Source organism: Homarus americanus, unplaced genomic scaffold (genome assembly GCF_018991925.1).
Source record: "Homarus americanus isolate GMGI-L3 unplaced genomic scaffold, GMGI_Hamer_2.0 scaffold48016, whole genome shotgun sequence".
NCBI lineage: Eukaryota > Metazoa > Arthropoda > Malacostraca > Decapoda > Nephropidae > Homarus > Homarus americanus.
Window position 1 is genome coordinate 2,723,357 of NW_024755055.1, and position 24,209 is coordinate 2,747,565.

At 46.9% G+C, this 24,209-nt stretch overlaps 1 protein-coding gene across 1 annotated transcript; it reads right to left on the reverse strand.

The window, feature by feature from the left end:
• Positions 1-1,915: 1,915 nt before the first annotated feature.
• On the reverse strand, positions 1,916-22,374 carry LOC121856202. Its single transcript, XM_042351548.1, has 9 exons — positions 22,221-22,374; positions 21,803-22,067; positions 8,274-8,392; positions 7,153-7,334; positions 6,457-6,598; positions 5,757-5,881; positions 5,435-5,533; positions 4,989-5,195; positions 1,916-4,414 (listed from the first exon to the last, which is right to left on the reverse strand). The coding sequence occupies exons 1-9, from the start codon at positions 22,372-22,374 to the stop codon at positions 4,298-4,300; spliced, it is 1,410 nt and encodes a 469-aa protein (XP_042207482.1). The 3' UTR covers positions 1,916-4,297.
• Positions 22,375-24,209: the final 1,835 nt, after the last annotated feature.

Genomic DNA, 24,209 nt, shown 5'->3' on the forward strand with positions numbered 1-24,209 from the left:
CCACCAATGAAACTTGTTGCACCAAGTTAACATTGATAGGGAAGGAGGCCATGGTCGGGGCACCACCCAGGGTCTTTGGTCAGGGCACAATTTGGGCCCTATGGTCAGAATACCCCCCAGGGCCTATGGTCGGGGTGATATTTGGGCCCTATGGTCAGGATACCCCTCAGGGCCTATGGTCATGATATCACCTGGAGCTTATGGTCAGGATACCCCAAATGTATAACAGACACAGCACATTGTACTTGTGGAAGTCTAATATGATGAGGGAAAACCTTAGGAGTTGTTTGTCAAGTGTAATAAAAACATCGTATTGTATCTGGAATGAACTTGAGTTTATTAGGTTTTAGAATGAGTCAAATAGTGTATGAAAAACATATATATTGTGTACAGTAAAAAGAGGGTCATCTTGAGGAGCAATCAAGGAAGTTATCATACTGGATGATGCTTGTTGACACCAAGATACAAAAGTGGCAGTAAATGGCAGCACAGCAGGAAAAAGGTTTGTCTATATACTTTTTAAAGGAAATTGTTTACTGTACAGAAAATAATACTCTTATATCTGTATTACAGGCTGACTTAAGAGCTCAACTTAGGCTCCTCCAGAACACAAGAGTTTGAGATCAGTTGTCAGCTTGAGGAACAAATAGGGAGGCGGCTTATTGCTGTACATTATTGAGAGGCAGCACAAGAGGTAAGATGGAAGAACATATAGTAATTATTAAGGAGAGGACGGTGCTGCTTAGAGGAAGTAACGGACTAAAATAGATGTTAGTTGTAGGGACGGCTGCCATTGTCTGTGGATGTTTTGCATTCCTTGAGTTCTATTTTTTGTGTCTGAGGGCGCAGTAGGAAATTTTTAGCTGCCAATTAAAGATTAAATCCAACACATGAACAGAAAATTTAGTTTTTGATTGATACCACAATATTAAATATCCAAATTGCCCAAAGTTCACCGTACACATTGTAACACATCTTAACATCGTGTGCAATATTCAACCAACATAGACGACCTTGCGACATAACTTCCACCAAAGGTCTTTAGTTGTGGCCTGCCATCGTCACTCGTTGAACAAAGTCTGTCACTCACACGTTGGTCACATAAACCAGTTAATGTTATGTTTAGGTGGGTGTAATGTGATTAATATATCCCTCCTTCCTCCCTGGTCAATGTATACCCCTGGGTGTTAAATGGCTTGGTTCTCAGTGCCCCAGGGTTGCTTCTAGTCTCTATGCTAACCTACTGTATACCTCAGAACACATGGTCAAGGAGGGCATGTACCCCTGGGTTAAAGTGGTCAAGGTATTGTCTGGGCATTTGATACCAGCTCAGGTTTATGTAAGAGAATATATAGTTTATATATTTTTCCTGTTTTAGTATTCAGCAATAAGCCAGGCAGCTGTTTTAACATTCACTGGCAGCACCTGAGATGTTTCACACACACACACACTTGGACAACTGGCCATCGACCGTCCTTAAGTTAAAAGTTACGAGCCAATAATCTTCCTCCGGTTACAGTATAGGGTAGATTGAGTTTAACTAGTCTTATTATAGTTGGGTTAAGTTTAGTTAAGTCTGAAGGATCATGATAGAAGTACTGGTGTGTCTCTCCTTGGCAGCGAAGTGTGGCCGAGGTAGGCGTTGTGATGCACCAACCACCCAACAGCTGAATAACTGGTGAAGTAATAAATATTATAACTCGCCCACACTCGGTTGCTACAGGCCGACCGTCCCGTGAGATGCGTTTATGCTCAATGGGTTAACGTCTAGCGTCAGCCATCAAGTTATTACCGTAATACCCTGTACAGAACACTTACGTCAACCCTCAATGATCCTCAACACATTACCTAACACGATTAAGAAACACAATCATGGGTATACAATCAGAAATAAATACAACTAAATAAAACAAGATTATTCATGTTTTTTTTTTATTCATCAACTTATAATTAAACAAATCAGTAAGTAAATTTTCCATCATGTGTTTGTTTGTTTATTTACGCAGTATAGTTCGGTCGTGGCAGATTGCTTACTGACGTCAAGGCACGGATTACTTTTCTATGGTAACTGGAAGCCAAAAGCAACCCTCATACCTTATTGGTTGCCGAGTCAATCAACATTTAAACTTTTATTTTTTCGTTGTAACAAAATAGATTTAACTTTCTCTGTTCCTGATTATTGACACACGACAATATAATTTAATAGTAAAAAGAATTGATATTAATTTGTGTTTCACATTTAAACAAATAATAAAAATTTTTCTCTTTGACTGATTTAGATTGTCAAGACTAGTTACTGTATTTGACTGATTAAGACTGTCCAGACCAGTTATTTGACTGATTTAGACTGTCAAGATGAGTTATTTGACTGATTTAGACTGTCAAGATGAGTTATTTGACTGAGACTGTCCAGACCAGTTATTTGACAGATTTAAGCTGTCAAGAAGAGTTATTTGACTGATTTAAACTATCAAGAGGAGTTATTTGACAGATTTAAGCTGTCAAGAAGAGTTATTTGACTGATTTAAACTATCAAGAGGAGTTATTTGACTGATTTAGACTGTCAAGAGGAGTTATTTGACTGATTTAGACTATCAAGATGAATTATTTGACTGATTTAGACTGTCAAATGTAAAGTAACAAAAGTAAATATAAAAGACTATTGGAAGGAGTTAACAGTAGTACAGTAGTGTCCTGTATACACTTGTTTTTAGTGGCAGCTTAATTGTAGGTGATAACTGATGCTTGTAAGAAGTTGTAGGTGATAACTGATGCTTGTAAGAAGTTGTAGGTAATAACTGATGCTTGTAGGAAGTTGTAGGTGATAACTGATGCTTGTAGGAAGTTGTAGGTGATAACTGATGCTTGTAGGAAGTTGTAGGTGATAACTGATGCTTGTAGGAAGTTGTAGGTAATAACTGATGCTTGTAGGAAGTTGTAGGTAATAACTGATGCTTGTAGGAAGTTGTAGGTAATAACTGATGCTTGTAGGAAGTTGTAGGTGATAACTGATGCTTGTAGGAAGTTGTAGGTAATAACTGATGCTTGTAGGAAGTTGTAGGTGATAACTGATGCTTGTAGAAAGTTGTAGGTAATAACTGATGCTTGTAAGAAGTTGTAGGTAATAACTGATGCTTGTAGGAAGTTGTAGCTACATCTGGTTATTGTTGTTCAGTCATTATTGTTGTTGTAGTCAAGGGATAAACTCGTTCAGAGATTTATAAGCTTTGTTCATCTGTGGTTGTAGTCCAAGCCTCTGGTATCATCTGGGCTGCTCTGTCATCTTCCGTTGTGCTTGATGAGACAACCCTTAACCTCTCCATATATTTAGTGTATAAATGCAAGCACTACTATTTGTTTAGTTCATATAATAACCAAAACAGATTAAGAGTTTCAAATGCTGCTTAGTGTACAGTATTGAACATTTTAAAGATACAAACTTGGTCAGTGTGTGAAAAGTTTGGTAAAGGTTTAACAAGTGGCCGTCGTTCTCACCCCGGGTCGTACTAAACAGTGGTTAAGAGTTTTAAGACTATCCAAGACGGGATTGGTAAATTTTATATCTATAGACGACACAAAACCAACCATGACTGCGCCGAGGACTGTTTGTTTAGGTTCGTGTCGTCTTAAAATTTACCGGGTCGTCCCGCTCGTGGTGGTTTACTAACAGTGGTCACGTAGAGTGAGAACTAGAGACAGACAGACAGACAGACAGAGACACAGGTTATTGTTATTACTGACATGAACAGTATACAGTAATATAAAATTCATATAAAAAATAAAGGTTTTATTTGAAGTTTTCCCGTGCAAAGACTTACCATTTATAACAAAGCTAATACATGATTACACCTCCTTTTCTTAACACTTCACATTATTATTAAGAAAACATAAGAAACACCTTGGCATGATAAGGCATAGAACAAGGCAATGGCACTTTTTATATTATGTACATAGGACCCATGTACTTAAAACAGTACACATTATGGATAAGTCTTCAACAAAACAATGAACATCCAAAATGCTCAAGTCTTTGGCAAGAGGGATACACTCAAGAGTCTTTGTATGTAAATGCAGCTCAGAATTCCTAGATATGTTAAAAAGTGTTCTTCATTCACACGAACTTCACATGCAAAATACCACTACGGTATTCGCTGGTCGGTTACAACTCGACTCGGTAACCCGACTATCTCACGCAGTCTAAACACAAGCCAAGTATTCATCACAATCTCTTTCAGTCTATTGCAACAGATAATATTAATATCAATTTCATCAATATTACACAAAACATCACTATGGTTTAAATGACTTGATACAGCTTGACCTCAGATGTTTCACTCTGGAAGTCAAACGGCGCAGTGATGTTTGGGTTGTGTGGGGCCACTTCTCTGGTCCACTCCGGGTGACGGAACCCACACTGAAAGAGAGAGTTTGGTCATTTATCAACACATGTCAGAGAGGAGGGACCTTTCACCCTTTTCTCTCACTTTCATCACCTGTTTATCAATAATTTCTCCTAGTGTTTTCCCCTTCTAAGATCCTCGCCCGCATCGCATCGAATCCTTGTTATTATTTCACAGTAAAGTTAAATGATTAGGGAAATATATTCCTTGACGTTTGTAAGATTTAAACTGACTGATTCCAAACAGTACGTCCGGCGTCATAACACTTGAACCTCACTAATTGGACATCCTCGGGGTTACAACCCATTTGAATTACCTGAAGAATATGAATTAACCGAGTATTTAATGTTGCTCAGGTAATACGTAACTGCAGGAGGACTGAGCAGAGACAGTAATACAAAACACCTGGACTATATGTACCAGAGTTGGGCTCAGGTCATGTATGTAGTTCACCCTAGCTTGAAGATGCATCTGACAGTGCTTAAAATTGTGTGGAATATTATTAGTTTATCCGAGAGAGAGAAGCTCCTGACTCGTATCAAACGCTGTTCCTTATTATACTTTTTAAAATATAAAACTAGTCCTTACATCTATATACTGTAGAGAGTCTTCTAGGGAAGGTATGGTGACCAGCAGAGCTCCCTTCTTGGCATTTGATCGTAGAAATGCCCAAATGCGCGCTTGAACGCTTGCTGGCATGAAGAACTCGAACACGTTGTTGAGACAAATTATGTCGGCAGCGCGCACCACCTCCCCTTGTTCCTGGATGTCACCCGGTAACACCTGAACGCGATCCTGAAATGTAGAGTTCGTTATTACTTGTGTGGAAAATGGTTGCAAAATGATTATGATAAATGTTGAAGTTTGACACAGCTACAGTACTTAAGTTTAGTGATTACCTGTACAAGTTATTACAATAAGATCACTGTCTCAAATTGTCACAAATGAGTCAAAAATTACCATCTGATCTTGAGTTCTAAATGTGAAAGAGAAGAGAAAAGGAGAGAGAGAGATAGATAGACAGAAAGGCTTACCTGAAACTGATATTTATTGATGATGGTCTGCTGAACTTGGCATAAGTCTTGATTAATTTCCACTCCAACTATTCTCCGGCATTTTGTGTATATGTAAGCCTGCAACACAAAACACATTAACACACTCTTCTGGGATAGATAAATAAACAAACTGATATTTATTCAGTATGAAACCCTTGTGTAAATATAATCTTACTTCCTGTATATATATATAAAACAAACAAACAACTAACTGCTGTGCTATTTACATATTAACTTGTGCTGCAAACATAATCTCAGCCTGTATTCTGTATAGATAAAAGCAACTAATTCATCTACTCACCCCATAAAGTACTGCTCCTAATCTGGATCCAACGTCCAGTAATATGGTGTCTTCAGGTATGGGGGGAAGTAATGCTCGGAAGATGTAAGCTAATCTTTCTCTTGAAGCCGAGTGACTGATATACGCTGCAACGCAATGATAAAGAGTTATAAGCCTTTATCAGAGCTATATGTCTATGATTATTAAACTTAGTGAGGCTTATTAATGCATAGAAAACTGTATTGATAGGTAGGTGTTTCTTCAGTAAAATATACATAGACAGTGCAGGTATACTGTCTACAATGCACAGTTAGCTAGACGACTACATTCAGCTGAGGAGACCCGTTGCCAAAGCCTTCCATTATCCTGCATTGTAATTTCTCCCAACTGATATATACTTCCTTTCCTCACCCCCCAGTACCCCCTCCCCTACAGAAAGAAATCTACACCGACACGTCCATCCCCTCTGCCTCCCTCTCACTCGCGTTCGAATTCAGAGTTCAGGGTTAACACCTCCGGGAGAGATAGGACTGGCAACGCTAAGTGGTAAACACGGGAGTACCTAGACGGTGCAGGTATACGAACGACATACGTAGACATACACCCAATAAGAAATATTTTGAGGATATTACACAAATATTTAAACAAGAAGTGAAAACAAAACAAGAAATATAAGATAAGAGATTAATATAACAAAGACTCCAGGCTGTACTGTGCTCACTTATAGGCTGAGTGTTGTGAGAGGAACAGTCGACACAGTAGTTACGGGCCAACTCCCCAGTGTCACACAACTCGTCGACCATATCCTCATCGTAGAGGAATGCGTCTACGTGCAGGGTGTGGGATGGATCGCAGTCTGCATTCTGAAATGAAAATACACTGATGAAAATTTATGATAACTGCATAAAGTTGATAAATTCTGATGATATATAACTCAACTTTTTAATTTTCCAGCAGCTGAACACTTTATACCTATCACTATAACTATTATCAGCTGCTTCTTCTCTCTCTCACGTTGAGTATTCAGTAAAATCAGGGGTATTAAATTTTGCATATCTCTGAACCCATTAAGCTCAAATCTAGTTCTTTTCTGATTGTGTAAATATTTCTCTAGTGTTCATCATCACCATCACTATTTTACAGCCATTTTCCACACGTGTGTAGGTCAGATGTGATTACCCGATGGTTTGATGTTCCAGTACCATCATGTAAAGTTTATGGCCGGATGCCTTCTCTATTACCAACCCTCTTTTACAGAACAGGAACTGGGCATTATTTATACAGCTTACGTAATGTATATGTACTTATTATCCCCTGCCTACAATCATGTCTATAAATAATTTTATTTTTATTTTGCTAAAGACAGTGCAAAAGGATTAAAGAAACAAGTGAATGTGTGTGTGTGTGTGTACTGTACCTCTCCTACAGATGGGAACGTGATTTGTTCTGTAGGTAAAATGGCATTAAGTGGCATGATCTCGCGCAGGTCATCGGCAATCTTGCGTAATTTGGTGTCCCCCGAGCTGTAATCTGAGGTGCAGACGGGTGCCAGTGGCGGAGGTGGGCATGGTGGGGGACATACCATCAAGGTTGGGGGCACTGTGAACAAATGAAATAAAACAAAAAAATAACATAACAATTTAAAGGAGTGTGTCAATACATATTTATAAACTAAGAAACCATTATTAAAACTAAAAAGTCATTTTGCATAATGACACCAAGGGTTAAATAGGAACTTAACCCAAGTCAAATTATGTTATCATAGTCTGTGAGTGAAGCTGAAGAACTGGTAAACATCCAGGTGTCTGTAGGTACATGTTTCCTTGGCAAGTAACTGTACTGCATGACACAAGGAAGCTTAATACTGTACTAATATCATCAAAATACAAAGGTTATGAATAATACTTGTGGTGCAGTTGTGGAAATTTGTCTAGGATGGCTGCATTTAGTTTCTCTGATGTTGCAAAGTGTTGTTGTACTGTGCTGGGCTGTGATGGTACTGTCCTCAGCTGCATCACAAGTTGACCTATGACCCAGAGTGACCACCAGGAGGTACAGTTACAATAACAAAAGACAGTCGCCTTCACCTCTATTAACTCAAATTTACGTGTGAAATGGTGGAGTCATGTTTTCATCCCCTTTGGTACTGTAGTTTAATATTACATCTCCCAGTACAGCATTATGTACGACTGAGGGCTGAAACATACAGCAGATGGCCACACATTCTGTTGATGATGCCTCTGATAAACCAACTCCGCCACCTTAAAGGAACTGTAACATATTCCGGATGATGTCAAATGCTACTCCACCCGACAAGCTGACACGTTCGATTTTGGCATTGGTTACACAGATCTCTACATCTTCAATATAATATCTGCCCCTACCTTAGTTGACTCACGATGACAGTACACCAGTCTGAACCACGTTATATGGCAGTCGAGTAACAAGACTACCGATGAAGTACGATACATGTGATCCAAAGTGTCAGTGACATATTTTACCCAACATGATAAAGAACACAAAGAGAGCATTAATTACCTCCCCTTATCCAGGTATCATCGACCCACGCTAAGAAAGCCTTGCGTGTCTCTGGTTGAGGAATCTGTTGCAGCACCGCCAGAAACGCCTCCTGTGCCCCCTTCAGGTCCATACTCCACCTGTAATAAGACCACATGTCAGCTCAACATCCATCAAGAAAGACAGGAGAAAATGACCCTAGTTAACAGTCCTACTCTAAAATGGCCCTATGGTGTGACTAAAATGGCCCTATGGTGTGACTAAAATGGCCCTATGGTGTGACTAAAATGGCCCTATGGTGTGACTAAAATGGCCCTATGGTGTGACTAAAATGGCCCTATGGTGTGACTAAAATGGCCCTATGGTGTGACTAAAATGGCCTTACACTCTAGGGCCATTCTGTTTGGTTTACTTACTCCATAGAACATAATAAAGTAAAAATTGTACATGTGTTAAATTCAAAACATTGCCAATGAAACATCCCGGCTGCGTCGACACCCCCGTGGCGTGATCATGTAACGGACTTCTTGTACATCACTCGGCAATAATAGTGTAGACGAGGCCTCTCGATAGTCTGGTCATGTATTACCTTGGGGTCTAAAAGAAACGGGGATAGAGGGATTATCACTCACAGGCTGTAAATGTCTAGGATGACTGTCAGGTACACTCGTTACAGAAAGCATGTTTACGATCTCGTGTTTGACAATAAGACACGGCGGACGAAGGATTTTGAAAACCCCACCGAGACAACAGGAGTCGGGGGAGTTTCATTATGAAATCGATCGGACTCGAGATATCTTTCCGAGCGAGTGTGCACATTTCTTGGCAAGTCATAATGTGTGCGTGTACATCATCAAGGCCTTATAAGCACGTACAGGAGTCATTGGTCAGTCATAACATCAAGCATGGTGGGGGGAGGGAGGAGATCAGTGGACTGTGATGCGCTACTACATTATGTATGGGTCGGATAATGGTTGTAATGTGTGTCACTCTCTCTACCAAATTACTTATACATTCTCATATAATTATCTTACATTACATATTGATTACAAACATACGTACCTGCTGTATAACAATGACAGTAATTACACAGCAACGTTTGGTGGGTAAAGTTATCACATTATCTCCTCTCCCTGGCACTAAGATCACTCACTGCCAAGCTAACCTAACCAAACACAAAAAAAATAACTAAAGTACAATTCCTCCAATATTTTTTTTTAATATTTGTGAGGTAATAAACGAATTTTCTTAAATATATTTTCCCTCTAAAGGTGTTCATTCTATCGAGGGTTGATGTTAACTATTACCCTGATATTACATACCTATGGCCTGGTTGGGTCTAACAATACCTGGCCACTAAACGCTGCTATGAGTAGATTTAACAGTAATTACGTTAAAAACAAATAAATTAAGGGATATTTGAGTATATTTGGTGATTGGTGCCACTAATCTCAGGTGACCGGCAGGTGTAGTCATTATCCCAGGTAAAACAGGTAATTAAATATATATAAATTAACGAATATAAACACCAAAATATTTACTAATTACCATTATTAGTTTTAAGATAAGGAAAAAAATACCTTTATAATTATACACAAGGGACAGGCTAGGTGAGAAATGTAGTCATGAAGGAGAGACAACGTGTGTGTATGTGTGTGTCAGCTGGTGTACACTCAGCTGATGTATGTAAACAACTAACAACTGAAGACCAACATGCGCAACGAATCAATGACTACAGATACTTTATATTTATTTTATGTATTTATGACATTATACGCTAAACAGGGAGCGTTGTTAAGTACAGACCATATGTGATTTATTATAATACAGTTCAACAGGTATATAGATAACGTAGGTATATAGTTCAGGAGGGATAAGTGAGGGCGAGAGGAAAGTGAGGGAAGGGTGGCTGAGGGAGGTGGGAAGGAGTAAACAAATGGAACATGTTAGTAAGTTGTTTATTTACAGAACACACCATCTCGTCCTCTTGATCCTTACACACATTCCACCAGACACAGACAAGACACTTTACAGACAGATAGTTACATGCTCTACAGACACACACAAACACTCACACCGACACAGGAGGAAGGGCGTAACAAGCGTGGGAGGAGCGACAGGAGATAAGGGATATGTCTTAATTTACACCAGGCTGATGGTGCACTGTTGTAGCTGCCATGATCCTTCCCTCTACACCCCTGCCCCTCCCTCCCTCCTTCCCACAACGCTTGACACTCCTTCTCTCCTCCCAAACCCTCCCTCCTTCCATTAGCATGTCCCTCCCTCCCTCCCTTACTGCTTGGCACTCCTCATCTCCCTTCCTCCCTCTGTATGGTCGAGGAGGAAGCTGTGGTCAGTGGCACCGAGTGTGAGTGTGTGGGTGTGTGTGTGTGTATGTATGTGAGTGTGTGTGTGTGTGAATGTGTATGTATGTGAGTGTGTGTGTGTGTGGATGTCTGAGTGGATGTCAGGACTGATAGTTACTTGAGTGGAGAGATAGTCACACAGACACTTATATGTACACAGACACACATGGACTCACGCACAGATACACTCAAGAGTAGTATATGTCTCTTATGAAACCCGGAATGTAAGCTAGTTTTGTATCCGTCTCCGTCCATCTGTCAGTCTCTGTCAGTCGCTTGAGTTAATTATTTCAGTCCATATATTGCTGAGGAACTTCTTGGGAGTCTGGCGTCGTGGTTGTTGTGGTTATTGGCGTCACGGAAAGCGTCACAACAGGAGCAGTAACAGAGGCGTGGGAACAGAGAACGGTAGTGGGCGTCAGAGAGAGGCGTCACAACAGAGGCGTGGGATCAGAAATAGTGGGCGTCAGAGAGGCTCCAACAAACAAGAGGCGTGGGACGAGAACGGTGGGCGTCAGAGAGAGGCGTCATAACGAAGCAGCAACAGAGGCGTGGGATCAGAGAACAGTGGGCGTCAAGAGGCGTCACAAAGACGTGGGATCAGAGAACAGTAGTGGGCGTCAGAAGAGGCGTCACAACAGAAGCAGCAACAGGGCGTGGGATCAGAGCGGTAGTGGGCGTCAGAGGCGTCACAACAGAGGCGTGGGATCGAGAGAACGGTAGTGGGCGTGGCGTCAGCAGGCAGCAACAGAGGCATGGGATCAGAGAACAGTAGTGGGCGTCAGAAGAGGCGTCTAGCAGAGGCGTGGGATCGAGAGAACGGTAGTGGGCGTCAGATGAAGGCGTCATAAAGAAGCAGCAACAGAGGCGTGGGATCAGAGAACAGTAGTGGGCGTCAGAGAGCGTCAAAGAGGCATGGGATCAGAGAACAGTAGTGGGCGTCAGAGAGAGGCGTCATAACAAGGAAACCCGACGGGATCAGAGAACAGTAGTGGGCGTCAGAGAGGCGTCACAACAGAGCGTGGGATCAGAGAACGATAGTGGGCGTCGAGGAAAGGCGTCAAACAGAGGCGTTGAAGAGAACAAGTAAGGAAGCTTGATTCATGGCTGGTGTTGACGTCCTCTATTGTTTATATGACTTCTTCTTCTTTGTATCAGGAGGAAGTGACGGAGAAGCCTTGTTGCTGCTGGTGATCTCATCGTATCTGGTCTGTCTGCCTGGTTGGTTGGCTGTATGTCTGTCTGTATTGTAGTCTGGTCTGTCTGTCTGGTTGGTTGTCTGTCTGTCTGTCTGTATTGTAGTCTGTCCTGTTGGTTGGTTGTCTGTCTGGCTGGCTGGTTTGTCTGTCTGTCTGTATTGTAGTCTGGTCTGTCTGTCTGGTTGGTTGTCTGTCTGGCTGGCTGGTTGGCTGTCTGTCTGTCTGGCTGGTTGGTTGTCTGTCTGTCTGTTCGTGCTGTTGTGTCTGGTCTGTCTGTCTGGTTGGTTGTCTGTCTGGCTGGCTGGTTGGCTGTCTGTCTGTCTGTATTGTAGTCTGGTCTGTTGGCTGGCTGTTGGCTGTCTGTCTGTCTGTATTGTAGTCTGGTCTGTCTGTCTGGTTGGTTGGCTGTCTGTCCGTCTGTATTGTAGTTCGTCTGTCGTCTGGTTGGTTGTCTGTATGTCTGTCTGTATTGTAGTCTGGTCTGTCCGTCTGGTTGGTTGTCTGTCGTCTGTCTGTATTGTAGTTCGGTCTGTCTGTATTGTAGTTGGTCTGTCCGTCTGGTTGGGTTGTCTGTCTGCCTGTATTGTAGTCTGTCTGTCTGTATTGTAGTCTGGTCGTTCTTCGGTTGGTGTTTGTCTGTCTGTCTGTATTAGCCGGGTCTGTCTGTCTGGTTGGTTGTCTGTCTGGCTGGCTGGTTGGCTGTCTGTCTGTCAAGAGGTCATTCACCACCAGGTATCGTACTGACTCACCTATTGTAAAGTATGATGATCGGCATGTCCGCTGGCTGTGACTTAACCTAACCTAACCCTAACCTGATCTGACCTGACCTGACTTAATCTAACTATATCTTAATTAGTCTAAAAGCCACACGTAGATGGTTGGAGGGTGGCAGACATTTGTGGGTGAGGGTGAATGGGTGGCAGACATTTGTGGGATGGGGGTAATGGATGGTGGGTGGCAGTATTTGTGGGTGAGGTGAATGGGTAAGACATTTGTGGGTGGGGGGGGAGACATTTGTGGGTGAGGGTGAATGGGGCAGACATTTGTGGGATGGGGGTGAAAGGAGTGGGTGGCAGATATTGGGGTGAGGGGGAAGTGGCAACTGTGGGTGTAAGTGATGAATGGGTGGCAGACATTTGTGGGTGGGGGGTGGCAGACATTTGTGGGTGAGGGTGAATGGGTGGCAGACATTTGTGGATGGGGGGAAAGGATGGTGGTGGCAGATATTTGTGGGTGAGGAATGGTGGCAGACATTTGTGGGTGGGTGTAAGTGGATGAATGGGTGGCAGACATTTGTGGGTGGGTACAAAAGGGACGGATGCCACACTAGTACTGTTTGAAGATGATGTGTAGAAGCCAGATGTGTGGGAGACATAGATGTGGGAGGGGGAGGGGGGGGGGGGGGGGGAAGGAGGGAAGTGCACATTGGGTGGAGGGTTGGTGGTGGGGCGGGTGGAGGCGGAGGTCCAAGAGAGTTGTGACACCACCAATCCTCAACATTGTGATGAACGCGGGTGTACCAGCTGTCTGAGAATCAACCCCTCCCCCTCCCTACCTCCCTCCCTCACCTCCCTCTCCCTCCTTCCTCTCCCTACCTCCTCTGCTCACGCCAGCTGTCCCCGTGGGTAGACTCATCCTATCCTCCCAGTACTTGCAATGTTGCCAGAATTCTGACTCGACCCAAACAATATCCCAAGATGACTCGACCCTAAAACATATCCCAAGATGACTCTGACCCGAAAACATATCCCAAGATGACTCGACCCCAAAACATATCCCAAGATGACTCGACCCCAAAACATATCCCAAGATGACTCGACCCCAAAACATATCCCAGATGACTCGACCCCAAAACATATCCCAAGATGACTCGACCCCAAAACATATCCCAAGATGACTCGACCCTCAAAAATCCCAATATTTCCCAAGATTTATAAAATGTAGAATAGAACATAAATAATTACAATTAAGTTAGATAGACGAAAACAATCACCCATAAAAGAAGATATGACGTATTTAATATAATTTTCGCTAAAGTTGTGTTATTTTTTGCTCTGTCACTGTCAGTCAAGGGAATATAATCTTGGTAATTATATAAGAGTTGAGAGAATGAGATGTTAGGTAGAGAGAGAGGGAGGGAGAGAGATAGAGAGAAAGAGAGGAGGAGATAGAGAGAGGGAGGGAGATAGAGAAAGAGAGAGGGAGGGAGGGAGATAGAGAGAGAGGGAGAGAAAGAGAAAGACAGAAGGACAGACAGAGACAGGGAGAAAGAGAGACATATAGACAGAGGGAAGGAGAGAGAGCGCGAGAGAGGGAGATAGAGCGAGAGAGAGACATAGATAGATAGAGCGAGACAGAGAGAGACAGACAGGGTTCTACCATTAACACCTCTAACTCAGGATCTGTATGTGTTAAGGATTCTATGTAAAGTAAAGGCGAAAATTGATTGGGTGTTATTAGCTTACATTGACACCTAACCTAACCTAACCTAACCTAACCTAACCTAACCAAACCAAATCTAACCTAATCTAACCTAACCTAACCAAATCTAACCTAACTTAACCAAATCAAACCTAATTAAACTAATCTAACCAAACCTAACCAAGCTTTGTGTTGATTATTGAATTAGGTTTAAACACCACACTGGGGAGGGGGAGGGGGTGGCAGGGAGGCAGGGTGGGTAGGGAGGGTAGGGGCAGGGAGGTGTGGGTAGGGGAGGTAGGGTGGCAGGGAGGGTAGGTGGGTAGGGAGGGGGTAGGGAGGGGTAGTGGTGGGTAGGAGGGTAGGGTGGTAGGGAGGGTAGGTGGTAGGGAGGTAGTGGTGTGGCAGGAGGGTAGAGGCAGGGAGGGTAGTGGTGTGGGTAGGAGGTAGTGGTATGATAGGAGGGTAGTGGTATGACAGGAGGATAATCTCTTCTACCACCCTGAACAACTTTCCCCACCACTTATAACTTCCCCACCAACTTATAACTCTTCCACCACCCTTCTAACTTCCTACCACCCCTGTAACAACTTCCCCACCACCCTGTAATAACTTTCCCACCACCCCTGTAACTTTCCCCACCACCCTATAATCCTCTCTCACCAACTCTGTAAACTTTCCCCACCAACTTATAACTTTCCCCACCACTTAAATCCTCCCCACCACCCTGTAACTTTCCCCACCACCCTCACTCCCCACACATGACGTCAGGAAGATTACCAAGAACTTAAACTTTTGTCCCCAGACTCAAATAACACATTAGTTATAATTGAGGCTGTTGATAAAATACTTACACTCCTGACCTCCCTGACTCACTCTGACCTTTCCTGACTCACTTGACCTCCCCTGACTCGCTCTGACCTCATCTGGCGATCTTAACCTCCCCTGATCACTCTGACCTCCCCTGACGTACCACCTCTGACCTGACCTCTCCTGACGCATCCTGGACTCCCTAACTCATCTGACCTCTCCTGACTACCTGACCTCTCCTGACTCCACTCTGACCTCCCCTGACTCGCTCTGACTCCCCTGGCGATCCTGACCCCCCGACTCCACTCTGACCTCCCCTGACTCACTCTGACCTCCTCCTAACTCACTCTGACCTCATGACGCAACCTGACCTCTCCTGACGCTACCCTGACCTCTCCTGACCCACTTGACCTCCTAACCCCACTTGACCTCTCGGACGTACCCTGACCTCTCCTGATGCACTTGACCTCTCCTGACCACTCTGACCTCCTAACTCACTCTGACCTCTCCTAACTCACTTGACCTCTCCTGACGTACCCTGACCTCTCCTGACGCACCCTGACCTCTGACGTACTCTGACCTCTCCTGACTCACTCTGACTCTCCTGACGTACCCTGATCTCCTGACGTACCCTGACCTCTCCTGATCTACTCTGACCTCTAACTCACTTGACCTCCTGACGTAACCCTGACCTCTCCTGACGTATCCTGACCCTCTCCTGACTCACTTTGACCTCTCCCTAACTCACTCTGACCTCTCCTAACTCACTCTGACCTCCTGACGAATTCCCTGACCTCTCCTGACGTACCCCTGACCTCCGACTCACTCTGACCTCTCCTAACTCACCTGACTTCCTGACGTACCTTGACCTCCTGACGCACCCTGACCTCTCCTGACGTACCCTGACCACTCCTGACCTTACTCTGACCTCTCATGACGTACCCTGACCTCTCCTGATTACACAATAGACAATTCAAATTCAGCAAGTCAGTTAAATCTCAGCCAAGCCAGTCACATTAATCTGTCATTCAAGTCACTCTCAGGCTGGTCAGTCAGTCAGGATAGACAGACATTAAGCTGACTAACGCAGCCATGAACACAGTGGAAAGAGGGATAGTGTGTCGCCACTGTCCGCCACACGACAATGAAATACGAAAAAAAAATTGACTAAAACAATGTAATAATGCATGAATCACAATGGTAGGGGTGGCACTATGGTAGGGGTGGCACTATGGTAGGGGTGGCACTATGGTAGGGGTGGCACTATGGTGTAGGTGGCACTTAGGTGGCACTCTGTTTGGGGGTGGTAGGGGTGGCACTATGGTAGGGGTGGCATATGGTAGGGGTGGCACTATGTAGGGGTGGCACTATGTTTAGGGTGGCATGGTAGGGGTGGCACATGGTAGGGGGTGGCACTGTGGTAGGGTGGCATAGGGGTGACACTGTGTAGGGCATATGGTAGGGGTGGCGGTAGGGGTGGCACTATGTAGGGGTGGCACATGGTAGGGGGGACACTGTGTAGGGGTGGCACTCATGGTAGGGGGTGGCACATGGGGGGTGATGTAGGGGTGGCACTATGTTTAGGGGTGGCACATGGTAGGGGGTGGCACATGGTAGGGGTGGCACTATGGTAGGTGGCACTATGTTTAGGGGTGGCACATGGTAGGGGTGGACATGGTAGGGGTGCACTATGGGGTGTACATGGTAGGGGTGACACTATGGTAGGGGTGGCACTATGGTAGGGGTGGCACTATGGTAGGGGTGGCACATGGTAGGGGGGTGACACTGTGTAGGGGTGGCACTATGGTAGGGGTGGCACATGGTAGGGTGCACATGGTAGGGGTGCACATGGTAGGGTGACACTGTGGTAGGGTGGCACTATGGTAGGGGTGGCACATGGTGGGGTGACAGTAGGGGTGGCACTATGGTAGGGGCACATGGTAGGGGTGGCACTATGTTTAGGGTGGCACTATGGTGAGGTGGCACTATGGTAGTGGCACATGGTAGGGGTGGCACCATGTTTAGGTGGCACTATGGTAGTGGCACATGGTAGCACTTATCCCTGGCTCGTGTGATATGAATGAACCTTCAGCCGAGCTGTTCAGAAAAGATCCCAACCTCATCCGACCACCTGGCAGTGTGGTAGTGTGGGTGTGTAGGGAGGGTAGGAGACAATGAAGGAGGTAGGCGGTGGCCGGGTGGTGGGGCCAGAGGGTGGGCAGACAGCGTGGTGGGCGGGCCGTGGGTTGGGGGTGGTACATGGACAGTAGAAGCCCAGCCCGGTATTTTAATCGGTAAAAACGCAACGATCAGAGGACGACAATGGCGGGCGACTCCACAGCATCCTCGTTGTTTTATCTACCCCCAGCACCTAATAATACCAGTCCAACACACACACACACACACACACACACACACACACACACACAACACCACACAGCACGTTACCTTCTGCTGTGTTAGTAATAAATGTTGCTGGCGCTTTTGTGGTGTCGTTAGTATGGTGGCGCAGGTGTGGTGGCGTAAGATGGTGGCGCAGGTGTGATAGTGCAGGTGTGATTTCCGCAGGTGTGATACGCGCCAACAGGTGTTCAATGGGGATTAACAGTGAAGTGTTTATGTTCGGTGAATGATTATCATTTGTGGTGGGAGGGGGTGGTGGGGCTGGGGAAGGGAGGGGTGGGCAGGGTTGGGAGTGGCAGGGAGAGTAGGGGAGGGAGCAGGTAGGGAGGACAGGAGGGAGGTCAGTGGGGTGGCAGGGTAGGGGCGGAGGAGGGGAGGGGGCAGGAGGTAGGTGGGCAGGGGAAGGTAGGGGAGGGTGTGGTGAGGGTAGGGGAGGGGTGGGCAGGAGGTAGTAGGGTGGGCAGGAGGGAGGTGGGTAGGCAGGGGTAGTGGTGTAGGGGAGGGTAGTGGTGGGCAGGGGAGGGAGGGGTAGGGAGGGTAGGGGGCAGGGGAGGGTAGTGGTGTGTGGGGTAGGGGCAGGGAGGGGTAGGTGGGGAGGGTAGTAGGCAGGAGGTAGTGGTGGGCAGGAGGGTAGAGGGGTGGGCAGGGGTAGGGAGGGTAGGGGAGGAGGGGGGAGTGGGGAGGAAAGTGGGGAGGAGGGTAGTGGTGGGAGGGTGGTGGGAGTGGCAGGGAGGGTAGGTGTGGCAGGAGGGAAGGTGGAGGGTGTGGCAGGGGAGGAGGTGGGTGGTGTAGTGTGGCAGGGGAGGTAGGGAGGTGGTAGGTGGGCAGGAGGAGTGCAGGTGGTGGGGCAGGAAGGGTGGTGTGGCAGAGGGTAGAGTGTGGCAGGAGGGAGGGTGTGGGCAGGGAGGTGGCAGGGAGGGTAGTGGTGTGGCAGGGAGGGAGGGCAAGAGCGAGGACCTGCCGACTGACCCAGGCTAGACCTACCATTCCCACATACATCTCAACTAACCAAACCTAACCAAACCTAACCCAATCAACCTAACCAAACCAACCAACAACCATCCAAACCTAACCAAACCTAACCAAACCCAACCAGTAGCACTATTAAGACTTGAGCACAATTGCAACAGCGTCCCAGATGTTAGCTATTTGTAAGAAGTGTATATCATATCCTGTGTGTGTGTGTGTGTGTGTGTGTGTGTGTGTGTGTGTGTGTGTGTGTGTGTGTGTGTGTCACCATCCGCCCCGGCTTATCCAGCGTTAATAGGGCGTGTTGCAAGGGCAAACTGATAGAACACTTGTGATGAACACACACACACACACACACACACACACACACACACACACACACACAACACACACACACACACACACACACACACACACACACACACACACACACACAGTAATCTCTCATAGTCTCTGTTTTAGCTTTCACCCACAGTCTCTCTCTCTCAGTTAAAGACACACCAACCTAACCTGGTCTAGTTAGGTGTTTTTATTCATCAAGTCAAATAAGCTGGCAGTTCATAAGCTTTAATATGATATTTTAAAAGGTAAAGCTTAAGATACCTGTATTAGTACCTATGAGTAATTATTAATACTGTACTGGTATATTAGATGTGGTTCTCATTGCTCATACTGGAGCATGTGACTTGCCTATCACGGGGTGGGTGGAGGAGGAGGGGGATGAGGGGAGGGGTAGGGTGGTGGAAGAGGAGGGGAGGGGGGTAGGGTGGAGGAGGAGGGTGAGGGAGAGGGGGGTAGGGGTGGTGGAAGAGGGGAGGGGGAGGGTGGTGGAGGAGGAGGGGGGTGAGGGAGAGGGGGGGTGAGGGGAGGGGGTAGGGGTGGTGGAGGAGGAGGGGTGAGGGAGAGGGGAGAGGAGGGGTGAGGGAGAGGGGAGAGGAGGGGGGGCGTAGGCATCGAATTTCTTATATCTGAGAAGTCACGGCTACGATACACACACACACACACACACACACACACACACACACACACACACACACACACACACACACACACACACTAAGATGATCTCTCAGCTCCAACTTGGCTCAATCTCGTTGTTGTTGTTTGTTGTTGTGTGTGTCTGTGTTTGTTTGGCTAATTAAAGTGTTTCATTTTCAGGTGAGGCAAGCAGGTGATGGCGGGGCTAGTTAATCGTGCACACAGGATGGCAAGGTAAGAGATGGCGGGGCTATTAAATACATGCAAGTAAGAGATGGCGGACTAGTTAATCGTGCAATACGATGACAAGGTAAGAGATGGCGGGCTAGTTAATCGTGCACACATGATGACAAGGTAAGACATGGAGAGGCTAGTTAATCGTGCACACATGATGACAAGGTAAGAGATGGCGGGGCTAGTTAATCGTGCACACATGATGACAAGTAAGAGATGGTGGGGTTAATGTGCACACAGATGACAAGGTAAGACATGGCGCTAGTTAATCGTGCACACAGGATAAGGTAATTTGTTTGTTGTTTAATAGCGATGGCTGACGCTAGGGGTGATGGTGGTAGTAGTGGTGGTAGTAGTGGTGGTAGTAGTGGTGGTAGTGGTAGTGGTGGTAGTGGTAGTGGTGGTGGTAATAGTGGTAGGTAGTAGTAGTGGTGGTAGTGGTGGTGGTAGTGGTGGTAGTGGTAGTAGTGGTAGTGGTGATAGCAACTGTATCATCACGCCGGGTGCTAATAACTGTTTCTATACGTACATAACTTAATGGTGTCCAAGGGTGAAATGATCGTCTTCAAAGAGTACACACACACACACTCTCATACATACATACAGACAGGTGTCGTAAAAGGTGCGGCCGTTCACCGGAAACCTACCTGTTGATTAACGTGTGTGTGTGTGTGTGTGTGTGTGTGTGTGTGTGTGTGTGTGTGTGTGTGTGTGTGTGTGTGTGTGTGTGTGTGACTGAGGAACATTGAGTTTTAACGAAGCCCTGTTGTCTTGTCACCATTTAAGCAAGAGTTAGCTAGGAGGAATTAAGTCGACGTGCAGGAGAGAGAGAGAGAGAGAGAGAGAGAGAGGCAGACAGAGGGAGTGAGAGAGAGAGATAGGGGGACAGAGAGAGAGAGAGAGAGATAGGGGAGAGAGAGAGAGAGAGAGAGAGAGAGAGAGAGAAGAGAGAGAGAGAGAGAGAGAGAGAGAGGCAGACAGAGAGAGACAGACAGACATACACAGAGAGAGAGAGAGTGAGAGACAGAGAGAGAGAGAGAGAAAGATAACGAGGGGGTAGAGAGAGAGAACAACTCACCGGACGTCATAAGAGAGTCAAAAATGTCACACCTCCTATGTTAGCTTGTTGGTGAAGGCAAGGCTTACACTCCCTCGTGTTGTGAAATCTGGGAGGAGGGCCATGGCCACGAGGAGGAGGAGTGTCAGGGAAGAGGGGGGAGGGGAGGAGGGCCATGGCCACGAGGAGGAGGAGGTCAGGAAGAGGGGGGGAGGGGAGAAGAGGAGGAGTAGGAGGAGGAAGAAGGGAGGGGGAGGTGGGAAGAACAGAAGAGAAGGGAGAGGATAGAGGAGTGGGGAAAAGAAGAGGAGGAGGGGCAAGAACAGGAGGAAGAGGGAGGAGTAGAAGAAGAATGGGAGGAAGAGGAGGAGGCGGATATGAACAAGTATGTGTGAATATTTTCGACGTGTTGTCTTAAGGCTTTACTGTCACTGAGCTGAGAGAGAGAGAGAGAGGGGGCTAAGTGTTGATTGGGGAGAGATGATGAGTATTAGCAGCAGCAAGCACCTGGGCCACTGAACAGGTGTGGTGGCTGGCTGGTGAACACACACACACACACACACCACACACACACACACACAGGCCAGTCTTACATGGATTTAGAGACAGACTAGAGATGAGAGGCCCGGAGAGACAGACAGACAGAGAGAGAGAGAGAGAGAGAGAGAGAGAGAGAGAGAGAGACTCCGCTCAGTACGCCGTCAAGGTCCCACAGAGTCATGCATACTAATCCTTGGCCAAATCCTCCGCCTAACTACTGATATCTCTAGCTTGTGTAGCGAGGGTAGTGGCGCTCCTAACCTAACCTAACCTAGTCTAGTTCATCACAACCTAACCTATGTTTGAGAGAAAACTTAACCTAACCCTTCTCAATGTCATGCAACCTAACCTTACTTCCTCCTCCACTAAGTCACACTCGTGAACCACACACACTCGATATCCTTCACAGGTTAGGTTAGGTTCGTTCTTACATCATACGGTAGAAGTAATATTCATTGTATGACCTTTTGTGACTCAGGGCCCAAGTACAGCCTCCTGTAGTGCTGCTGTGTTAACGAGGTACACACACACGGTGAGGACACAACAGTACTCACATATCTCTCGTACACACACCTTGCTTGTTGAGGCAGACAGAGGTGTGGTGGCGGTGTGGGCAGGAAGGTGAGCGTGGTAGTCCACTCAGCACACAGTCGTGAGCACAACTGAGGTGCTAGCGGGGGGCTGGCCAGAGCTTTGGGGCTGGGGATGCAAGAGGGGGGGCTGGGGAGGGGGGGAGCCTCAGTGGTTGCCGGCGGCTGACACACAAGAATGGTGGAACACAACCCTTGTGGGTGCTCCACCTTACACAGCACCGCTCTCACGCTCCTCAACCCTCGTCAAGGACCAGCCAGTGATAAGGTTCCGTTCCGGAAATATCCCATTCAGTGCCCCGGGGGCCACCTTGATCACCACCCTCACACACACATGATCATGTTGCTGCCGAGTGATCAACAGGTGGCGCGCCTCACCACCTGTAGAAACATTACAATACCTGGTTTTTGTGGCGCAGGAGCTGGCTGGTGCTTGCTGGCTGCCTCTGGCTCGGTGCTCACTGATGTGGGAGAGTCGGCAGGTATATGTGCTGTTGCTGCTGCACGTCTCACTGCCGCCTCAAGAAGCCACCAGGGAGCGGTTGCCTGCTTCATAATAATAAACATTTAAAGGCTGGCCGGGTGACTCGTCTTTCTCAACACTGCCTCGCCCAATTACTTGATCACTTAGCGCTCATTAACTGCAGTTGACGCACTGCTCCCTTGACGCCAGTTGTTCCCCGAGAGAGAGAGAGAGACAGAGAGAGAGAGGGAGAGAGGGAGAGAGAGAGAGAGAGAGAGGCCTCACCACACAAACAAACTAACAAAACATGTTTCCTTTGGCAACATTGACGTCACACCCTGACTCATGCATACTTGCCAAGATATTGTTTATCCAGATTCCCTCACTGCTTCTCCCCTGTTCCCTCACCCCTCACCTTTCACTCACCACCCCCTCACACCCTCACCCCTCACCCCCTCACCCCTCACCCTCACCCCTCACCACCCCCCTCACACCCCTCACCCACCTCACCACCCCTCACACACCCTCACCCTCACCTCACCTCACCACCCCCTTCACACCTCACACCCTCACCCTCACACCTCACCACCCCTCACACCTCACCCTCACCCTCACCCCCTCACACTTCACACCTCACCCCCCACCTCACACCCTCACACCCATCAAGACAACCACTGTTTAAACCTTCCTTGGCGATTATTGTGAACTATGTACACCATGGCGTTATACACACTCGCCAGAGGAGGGAAGATGGCGAGGAGGGAAGGGAGGGGAGGAAGATAGTTACGAGGGGGAGGAGGGAGAGGAGGAGGGAGCCAGCAGTGTCTGTCTGGTTGGCCCCTCCTCCTCCTCCTCCTCCTCCTCCCTCCTCCTCCTCCTCCTCCTCCTCCTCCTCCTAATCTTCTTGTCCTCCCTTCTCCTGCAATGCCTGCTACCATAACCACCCCTACCACTACCATAACCACCCCACTACCATAACCACTCCCACCACTACCATAACCAACCCTACCACTACCATAACCACCCCACCACTACCATAAACCACCCCACCACTACCATAACTACCCCACCACTCACTAACCACCCCCACCACTACCATAACCACCCCCACCACCACTATAACCATCCCTACCACTACCATAACCACCCCCACACTACCATAACCACTCACCACTACCATAGCCACCACCACTACCATAACCACCCCACCACTACCATAACCACCCCACCACTACAATCACCAACATACCACCCCACCACTACCATAGCAATTCCCCACCACTACCAACCACCCCACCACTACCATAACCTTCACCACACCATAACCACCTACCACTACCATAACCACCCCCACCACTACAACCTCCACCACTACCATAACCACCCCACCACTACCATAACCACCCCCACCACTACCATAGCCACCCCACCACTACCATAACCAACCCTCACCACTACCATAACCACTCCCAACCAACACACATAACCACCTCACCCTACCATAACCACCCACCACTACCATAACCCCCCCACCACTACCATAACCACTCCTCACCACTACCATAACCACTCCCCCACCACTACCATAGCCACCCCCACCACTACCATAACCAACTCCCCACCACTACCATAACCACACCACTACCATAACCACCCCCACCACCAACAACCACCCCACCACTACCATAACCACCCTCACCACTACCATAACTCTCCCCATCACTCCATAGCCAACTCACCACTACCATAACCACCTCACCACTACCATAACCACTTCCACCACTACCATAACCTTTCCCCACCACTACCAAACCACCACTACCACTACCATAACCACTCCCACCACCATAACCTTCCCACCACTACCATAACCTTTCCCCACCACTACCATAACCTTCCCCACCACTACCTATAAACCACCACTACC

Excerpts from the sequence above, each read along its gene's own strand:
- LOC121856202 (XM_042351548.1), bottom strand. The coding sequence starts at position 22,374 with ATGAAGCAGGCAACCGCTCCCTGGTGGCTTCTTGAGGCGGCAGTGAGA. Across the intron at positions 22,068-22,220 it reads TCCTGCGCCACAAAAACCAG|GACGAGGGTTGAGGAGCGTG; the intron begins GTATTGTAATGT and ends TGGCTGGTCCTT. Across the intron at positions 8,393-21,802 it reads TGTCTGCCTCAACAAGCAAG|GTGGAGTATGGACCTGAAGG; the intron begins GTGTGTGTACGA and ends GTCTTATTACAG.